General features: G+C 56.6%; 1 protein-coding gene across 1 annotated transcript; it reads right to left on the reverse strand.

Moving 5' to 3' along the window:
- Positions 1-252: 252 nt before the first annotated feature.
- Positions 253-3,497, reverse strand: LOC142603216 (uncharacterized). The gene is made up of 7 exons (XM_075762589.1): positions 3,263-3,497; positions 3,039-3,110; positions 2,572-2,670; positions 1,852-1,959; positions 1,425-1,487; positions 810-984; positions 253-466 (listed from the first exon to the last, which is right to left on the reverse strand). Exons 1-7 carry the CDS (start codon positions 3,495-3,497, stop codon positions 253-255), a joined length of 966 nt encoding a protein of 321 aa, XP_075618704.1.
- Positions 3,498-9,107: the final 5,610 nt, after the last annotated feature.

Below are 9,107 nucleotides of genomic sequence, written 5' to 3' on the forward strand. Positions count from 1 at the left end.
TCCTGAGGGAAGCACGGCCAAGTGCCCTAAACCAGGAGCTGGCAGCCCCTTTAAAGGCCTTGGAGAGAGCCCCTTCTCTAACCACGTCTTGAGCAACCTCGCGCAGGGCCGGTGCCTGGTGGGGTTTGCTGTTGGTACCACACGGACACTTGTGCGACAGCTCTCGCTTTATTTGGAGAGACCGGGCCGATCCCCGAAGGTGTTGGTGGGGGTTCTGTCAGCGCACCCCAACCCCTACCCTGGTGCCCGCCTTCAGCCCGAGGCAGAGGGCCAGCCCCGCGGGCTCGAGGGGCGCATGTTTGAGGTCCATGCAGAGGGCAGGCACGGCAGGTTTTGGGGCAGGCTTGGCGACTGCTGGCACTGGGTCTGCCTCTTGGGGTTGCCGGCATTGGGTCTGGTGCAGCTGTGCAGGCACGAGGGGTGGTCACCGGCTTCGGCTTGGTTTTGTGAAGCTGTGGTGATGCGCCTGTGGAGAGAGGAGGCTGCTGAGGCCCTCGGCTGAGCTGGCACAGAGGGACTCTCCTCCGCGGCACGGCCCAGAGCCGGCGAGGCTCACCCCCGCGGGCTGAGCTGCTGGCACGCCTTGGCCAAGGTGGACACCTGCACCCGCGGCAGCAGGCGCAGGGACGTTTCTGCGGGCAGGCCCCGGAGCAAAGAGGCCAGTTCAAGCCTTCTGACAGCAGCAGCAAACTCGGCAGAGCTTTCTGGCCAACCGCTACCTCGCTGCTCCGCAGCGGCCCAACTAGAAATGCTTCGTGGCCAGGAGCAGCCATCGCAGGCAGTAGCAGGGGGGGAAGTCAATGACTCACTCTTTTCTCTTCCTCCGCCAGCGTATCAGGAGACAGCACACCAGTATGGCCAGTGCCAGGAAAACCACGCCTGCTGTCGTTTCTATCACCCACTGCCAGCGCATGAATTGCAGACGCAGAAAACTCGTGGTGCTCTGGGGACTGTAGACAGTTGTGGTTCTCTCGCTGAGCACACCTGGAGGAGCAATTCGGGACGTCAGTCTGTCCTGCGCACCACTGGTGAGCTTGCGGCATGTTTGATGTGGCCAGGAAGTTCTCTGTTTCCCGCCAGCGTGGGTGCCTGGAGGCACGCTCCCACCCTTTGGGACAGGTTGTCCCTCCAACCAAAACTCGGGGAGCCCGAAGCAGAGCACGGGGGGAGCGCAGCTGCTGGACCAGTTGCTCCTTTGAGGGCCACGGACAGAAACCGTCCCTGCAGGGGGAACTGCCACCCCCAACCCTCCCTCCCCACAGCCAGCGCCCTGAGCCCCAGGGGACGGAGTCAGGCCTTCTCAAGAGACACTTGCGCCTTGCCCTCCCCTTCTGCCTCTTGCCCAGCATGGGCACTGCTTGCGGCCACTGCCCGGTCTCAGGACGCGTCTCCCACGTAGGGAGCCCAGCAAGACGGCTCAGTACCTGAGTCCCCTGGGAAGAATTCATGCACACCGCCGTGGGAGTCTCCTGCGGGCTTTGGCAGCGCTGCCAAGAAGCAGAGACGACAGGTAAAGCCTGAGGGTGGCTCCGCGACAGGGGATGCAGGAGGACGGGGAGGTTCCCGCTAAGCCCCTGCCCGATCTGGACCTCAGCTGGCGGCAGGGATCCCGCTCTGTGCTGTTCTTGTGCCTCAGGCCTCCCGGGACTCCCGGCAAGCTCTGGGACGCAGCTGCAGCGGGAGGTACAGTCGTGCAAGAGTCACGTTTCCCATGAGCTGCGCAACGTGGTCCCCAAAGTCCTTCAGCTTTGGCGGCTGACGTGAAGCGCAAGAGCGGGCACCGGGGCAAGAGCCTGCCGCCACACAGCGATCCTGATGGGTGACCCCAGCTGACCACGGGACAGCGGTTACCTGCCATGCCGGTGCCTGGCATCGCCTCCATCTCTTTGGCAAAGGGTGGCAGCAAGCCACTGCTTCCTTCTGGAAACGCCCGCTCCTGCCCAGCCTCTTGCTCTGTCTCTGGAGAAAGGAAGCGGGACAGTTGGCTCAGATGGAACCGTTCCCCGTCAGGGAGATGGCTTCCTCAGGAGGCAATACTGCTCAAAGACCCCGACAAGTTGAGAGCAAACGCCTGCGCTTCAGGGCTGCTCCCTACTCCAAACAGCAGCCACGCCTGACCTGCTGGGAGGCCAGCCATCTCCTGGGTTGCATTGCCCTGTGGCGCGTTTTCGGCAAACTGCAAGATAATGCTAAATGCCTTCCTGCCGAGAGGACGGGGAGAAGCTGCAGCCGGGCCAGCCGGGGAAACAGCCCTGCTGAGAAGGGCTCCTTCAACACGAGCTCAGCACACGCCAGGCCTCACATGTGACATCTGCACGACCCAGCTCTGAGCCGCAATGGTAAAACTGGGGCAGCGGCTGCCCCTGGTACTTGGCCTGAGCCACAACCGTCAGCACAAGCTCTGCACCATGTCTGGGGCTCGCCAGCACCTGCGAGGCCTGAAAGCCGGCCCCGCTGCGGCAAGGCTCTGATCGACCCCTTCCCGCTGTGTGGGCTACAGCCCGTCCAGACGCGCAGCTAAAACCTCCGGTTGTCGAGTGTCACGCCTGAGGCAGAGAGAAATACACCCACCGTGCCTTTCCTCCACTTCCTCCAGCGCTTGCTTTAGGACTTCCAAGGGGTCCAGGGACTTTTTTCCTCCTTCAGCTGGGTTCTTTGCCCTTGGACGACCTTAACAGAAAGTATTGGGTTCAATTTGACAGGAATAAATTACAGAAACCGCCTGCACAGCCTGTGAGGTCAGCAGAGACAGACCACTCATCCCTGGGATGCCAGCCGGGCTGTAGCCCAGCATCCAGCCGAGGAGCTGGCAGAGCCCTCCCTGCGGGCACCCCTCTAACTAAAGACCCAGAGAAGCCTCCGTCATCTCCTGCGATCGACTTTGGCAGAACCGAACCGCAGCAGCGCCGAGGGGATCGCGCTGAGGAGAGCGCACACACGTGCCGGTCTCTGTCCTCACGGCTGCAGAGGCGCCCGGCTGGCTGACCTCTGGGCTTTGAGCTGGCAGCTCTCAAAGGCAGGAAAGCGCCAGGACGTACCCAAGCGAACTGCCGGAGGCGCGGTCCTGGAACCCAGCCGGGACACTGGATCAGCTTCGCCTACAGTCAGGGCTGCAAAGAAGCGCAGGACGAGAAAGCTGCTGTGACACAGTTCAAGGTGGTGCTTCTTGAGATCGGAGTGGCAGCGAGTGTGATTCAAAGCCGGGATTAGTCCACGGCACTCGCCTCTCCCTCCCACTCAGGAGCACGGTGCCAAGAGTTACCGTGTGCCTGCAGGGCACCGGGATGGACCGGACTGGAGCACGCGCGGAGCTGCCAGGAGAAAGGACTCCCTGGAGCCCGCAGCGGCTCTAAACTCAAGCCCAACAAGCCCGCTGGCTTGGCAGCCGGCACCGGGAGCAGCTCAGGCTTCCGAGGGGCCAGCAAAGAGCTCCGCCAGGCAAAGCGCCCCAGGGCACATCGCTGAGCCCGACCCGCTCCCTCTCTGCTCTTCCGCATCCCTGCGCATCGGCCAGGGAAGGAGCAACTTGCATGTCACTCGGAAAGGAGACGCAAAGGTAGATGCTCCTTCCTGCCACCGACTTACCTGTGGGACTGCGCTCGGGCTCCAGGACGGGAAGAGGCCAAGAAGTCGGGAAGCCGTCAACCATGAGAGGATCTTAGGGAAAATTGCACACGAGTAAGCTCCTGCCACATTGTCGGTGTGGGTTCTGTCAAGGAAAGGGACGTGGAGAACTCACCTCCAGGATGCCCCGAGGGCTCCAAGCCAACATCCAGCTCCGAGGCTGGATAACCATCGCCACCATCCTCGTCTAGAAGCAAGCACAGAGGAGAAGCGTTTTCATTGCATGTTGGGATCCACTTGTGCCTCAGTGACCTGCAGGCCCTGGACGGGGGTCAGCTAACAACGTGGCAGGCAGGTGCGGGTGGAGATGGCTGCAGCTGCCGAGGGGCCTGGGGACCTCTTGGCTGGCTCCTTGCAGCTCCCCAAACGCTTTCCAGGCCACGTGCAACACCCGTCGAGGAGCGGATGGACCAGCACACAGCCCCGCGGGGCTTTCTTGCCGGGAGAGCTCTCACGCACCCAGAGGAAGCCCTCGCTAAAGCACTGGAGGGAAAAAGCATCCTCCCCGCTTCTTGGGGAGAAGGGCCCGCTGGCCCGTGAAAGGCTGCACCAGCTCCACCTGCTTACCTGCTCCCCGCGCTCGATACGGAGCAGCGCGGGCAGCCCTGGCATGCAGGGCCACCAGGAGGAAGAGGAGGAGGAGGAGATGGCGGACAAGAGCCACGGCTCCCTGTGCTCGCACCATGCTGCTGCTGCTGCTATCGCCGCTGCTGCTGCTGGTGCAGTGAGAGCCGGGGTCTGCGGGGTCGGTCTTTATGGCTGATGCAGCAGCGCAGGGATCTGTGACCTCACAGCCCTGCTGTGACCTCACAGGCGGGGCAAGGCTGCGTGGGGACGGCTCTCAGGGCACCCGTGGAGAGCCGCTGGAGCACAGCTGGGGGAGCGGCCCTCCCGGGGAGGGGAGCGTGTCCTGTCGGGCAGCTCCGTCCAAGGGCTGGGACACAGTCCCACACGGGGCCGAGCCCGCAGCTCTGCCCTGTTTTCCGGGCGCTGTCACAGGGGCAGTGAGGAGCTCACAGTGCCCCAGAACAAGAGGGAGCCACAGCCACGGGATTTCTGGCTCCCCGGGTGCTGTTACCAACAGCTTGTGAGGCTGCAAAGTCAGTGAGCTCAGTCTCGAGACAAGGCCAAGATCCCCTCCTGTAGGCAGCTTCCTGGCTGGAGCCCAGTTTGGGGCCTTGGGGGACCCCAGGGTTAACGAGTCACTTTGGCTTTACGGGCAAGACGAAGCCTTTACTTTTCCATGTCTTCTCCGTCTGAAATTGAAGGCGATACTTTTGGTCAGGAACCTCAGAGAGCAAAGTCAATCAATAAAACAGAAGAAATAGTCTCTCATGTTAGTCGACATGCAAAAGGACACCTCGAGAGAGCCCGCGGTGGGTAGACGCTGCCTGACCAACCTCGTGGCCTTCGATGACGGAGTGACTGCATCAGCACACAAGGGGAGAGCGACGGATCGCAGCTCTCTGGACTTCGTAAGGCCTTTGACACGGGCCCCCGTGACATCCTTCTCTCTAAATTGGAGACACATGGGTCTGATGGACGGACTGTTTGGTGGCTAAGGAACAGGTGGGATGGTCGCATCCGGGGGGTAGTGGTCAACAGCTCAATGTCCAGGTGGAGATTGGTGACAAGTGGTGTCCCTCAGGGCTCCGTCCTGGGACCAGGCCTGTTTAAGATTTCATCAGGGACACAGATCGTGTGCGCCCTCAGCGAGTTGGCAGGCGACACCAAGCTGAGTGGTGCGGTTGACCCTCCCGAGGGATGGGATGTCCCCCAGAGGGACCTGGACAAGCTGGCGAAGTGGGCCCATGTGAAGCTCAGGAGGTTCAACAAGGCCAAGTGCAAGGTCCTGCACCTGGGTCGGGGCAACCCCCAGTGTCAATGCAGGCTGGGCGATGAAGGGATTGAGAGCAGCCCTGCCCAGGAGGACTTGGGGTACTGGTGGACGAGAAGCTGGACATCACCTGGCAACCTGCGCTCGCAGCCCAGAAAGCCAACCGTGTGCTGGGCTGCATCACCCGCAGCGTGACCAGCAGGACGAGGGAGGGGATTCTGCCCCTCTATTCCACTCTGGTGAGACCCCCCTGCAGTGCTGCATCCAGCTCTGGGATCCCCAGGACCAGAAGGCCATGGAGCTGTTGGAGCGAGTCCAGAGGAGGCCACGGAGATGATGCGAGGGCTGGAGCACCTCTGCTATGAAGACCAGTTGGGAACATTGACTGTAAAGAGCGAGTCAATGTGAACATGAAACGTGTTAGGGGAAGTCAAATGGCTTTTGCCCCTGAAAGCCCGGGGCAGAGGAAGAATGGGTCTGAGCGGCTTTGGTTGGAGTGGAGCAGAAGTTACATTAACTTTAGCGTCTGAGAGAGCCTGGTGCCTCCGCTACCACAAAGTATATCCAAATGCAGGGTTTGCCTGGTTACGCCGCCACTCGTCATATTCTCCTGGCAGGAAGCTGGCTGAGTGGTGGTGCTACCTTGTGCACAGGCTTTGGTCGAGTCCTGGCCTGCTGGGGAGGTTTGGTTTTTCCTCTGTTCTTCAGCCATCCACAGGGAGAATGGAAATCACCTGAAAAACAGCGTGCCAGTTGCCAAGGAGGGCTGGAGTGTCCCGCCCCAAGCAAGCAACCCTGGAAATTCATCACAAGGTCCTGAACAGACACTGGTGTCCTCCATAGAGAAACAGCATTCGTTTACTTTGGGTAGACGTACATCTCAGGAAGTATTTTCATTTCTAAATATTCACACTACATCTAGGCCCAAGAACCACTCAATAGTCTGCTCCTGGGAAAAACAGAGAGAGATCTTTCCTTCATTTTGACTCCTGGATGAAGAAAAAAAAAATTCTTTAATTCCTCTTGCCACTTCTGTTACTCAGCTCCACTTGTCTCTTGAGACCAGAGTGCTGCTCTCAGGCAAATGCTTGCATTTTTCTCTCTCCACCCACACCGAATAGTGCAGGAAGAAGGAGCTGAGATTTTCCTGTGCCTCTTGGATCAAAACCGATTTATTGGAGGCCTGGGTCTGTCAGCATGTCATCTGTGTATAGCTGATTGTGCTGATGAAGACTTCTCCTCTATTGATCTGTGCATTTCGATGAGTAACTAACTGACACCCATCTAGTTACCTTCTAAAGCATTCCGAGAGGAGAACCTGATCTTAATTCTCTGATGGCCAATGACTTTATGGTGCAGTATTTGCTTTGTTCTCCTTCTTTAGGGCTGCCGCTCAATCGGTAAAAGCCCACCTAGAAAAAAACAGATTAAGATTTAGTGCTGTTTCAACTTGTGCTGCTCTCCTGCAACGCTACACAGGGCAGAAGGGAGGCAATGGGCAACGAGGGACAGCAGCTCCCATATGAACACGAAGCATGGCACAGTCTCACTAACGAAATAAGGAGTTAAAACGAGGAATGCTTTTTGGTTTAGTGACACGGGCTAAGAGGTTCAGCGGCGCTCCCTGCTCCGCGTATCTACTTTCTGCAGATGATTGTACAGTCCATTTATTTTGGAGCTATGTCAGGTGGTGGGGTAGCAAGTTACTAAAAATTTTATAGGCCATGTTGTCAACCAAATAAGCTAGCAAGAGGTGTTTCCCATGTTGGCCAAATGACAAGTTGCTCCCCAGAGAGGGGACTGGAGATGTGATGTCCTGAGCCGTTTGTTTTCAGGCTGCTGAATATTCCCTTCTAAGCCAATGCAGAACTTATGGAAAGCCATCTATGATCCCTGCTTCAGGCTTCTTTCCCAGCATCTTCTAGGGGAGAATAAATTGGGACTGACCTACTGCAAACAGCGGTAGGAACAGATTTCTTCATGGGAGGCAATAAACCAACCCACTTCTTTCTTTTTTTCTTACCTTAAACCCACAGCTTCTATGCTCTCTCTGCCCGTTAGGGACACGTGCCAGCAGCAGCGCACTGCTGAATTATGAAAACCAGTTTCCAGTGTAGCCTCGGGCTCTGCACTAATCCTTGAAAGGGTCTAGCTATTTTACAAGTACACTTTTAGTAAGAAAAGTATTCCGTGTTGAACCGAAACTGAGAAATCCAATGTCTGTATCTGACTTGCAGGGGCTCTATTCGCTTCCACTAAGTCAGGCTCAAGAAAATGCATGTGAACATTGCCCATTTACCCTTTAAACTGGCTCAACATGACAATCTAAAAAACAAACAAGCCACCGCCAAAAAACCCAACCAAAAAAACCCAAACCAAACAAACCCCCAATTTAGAAAGAGAAAAATATGAACATCACTAGCAGGACCCCGTCCGGTACTTCTGGACTTGCTCTGTGAGGGTGGGCACTAATATGGCCACATTTCTCAGCCAAACGACCCTTGGTCCATTTTCCTCCCCTGCCTCAATCAAGTCAGTGCTGTCTTTTAAGATGACATATGAACATTTCCCAGGAGAGCCGAGATCCTGCATCTCTCTCTCTCTCCTCATATTCCCCGACTGTTAACAGACTTGAAAGAAAAAGCCACATCGAACTACTCCTTTGTCAACCAGAACGTGGTTTTGGCCAAAGCTTTTATTTGACGTACCTCACACGCCAGAAAGCCAAATAACATACAGAGTATTGCCCTGAGGTCTCAAAGCACCTTTGCTGACCTCGTCCTCGAGTTCTCAAAGAGATGCTCTGATTGTGCCTGCTTCAGTGGTCAGGCAGAGACGGATGCGGATCTAAACAGCCTGACCCCAGAGTCTCCAAAGGAAAAATGCACCCTGCTGGCAAATAAGCTGGGTTGAAATATTCCACTGCTAGGGAGGGTTTCATGTCTCAGAAATTAGTAGGTGGCAAGCTATTAAAAATGAGCGGATGTTAAAATAATACTCACTTGACTGGCATCTCTCTCTCTCTCTCTGTCTCTCTCTCTCTCTCTCTGTCTTGAAAGCAAAGTCTCAGTTTAAGTATTTCAATTTGTCACAGCATATAAAGATTTTTTCCAGGGTTTTACTTAATTTGAAAAAAAACCCGGCGGGTGAAGTGGCCAGGCCACTCGCCATCATATTTGAGAAGTCCTGGCAGTCCGGCAAAGTTCCCCCCGACTGGAAAAGGGGGAACATAACCCCCATTTTTAAGAAGGGTAAAAAGGAAGACCCAGGGAACTACAGGCCGGTCAGTGTCACCTCCGTTACCTGGCAAGATCATGGAGCAGACCCTCCTGGAGACTATGCTCAGGCACATGGAAAATAAGGAGGTGATTGGTGACAGCCAACACGGCTTCACTAGGGGCAAATTGTGCCTGACAAACTTGGTGGCCTTTTATGATGGGCTTACAGCGTCGGTGGATAAGGGAAGGGCAACTGATGTCATCTACCTGGACTTGTGTAAGGCATTTGACACTGTCCCACACGACATCCTTGTCTCTAAATTGGAGAGACATGGATTCGATGGATGGACCACTCGGTGGATAAGGAATAGGCTGGATGGTCGCACTCCAAGAGTTGTGATCAACGGCTCAATGTCCAAGTGGAGAAC

This window comes from Balearica regulorum, chromosome 10, assembly GCF_011004875.1.
Source record: "Balearica regulorum gibbericeps isolate bBalReg1 chromosome 10, bBalReg1.pri, whole genome shotgun sequence".
Lineage (NCBI taxonomy): Eukaryota > Metazoa > Chordata > Aves > Gruiformes > Gruidae > Balearica > Balearica regulorum.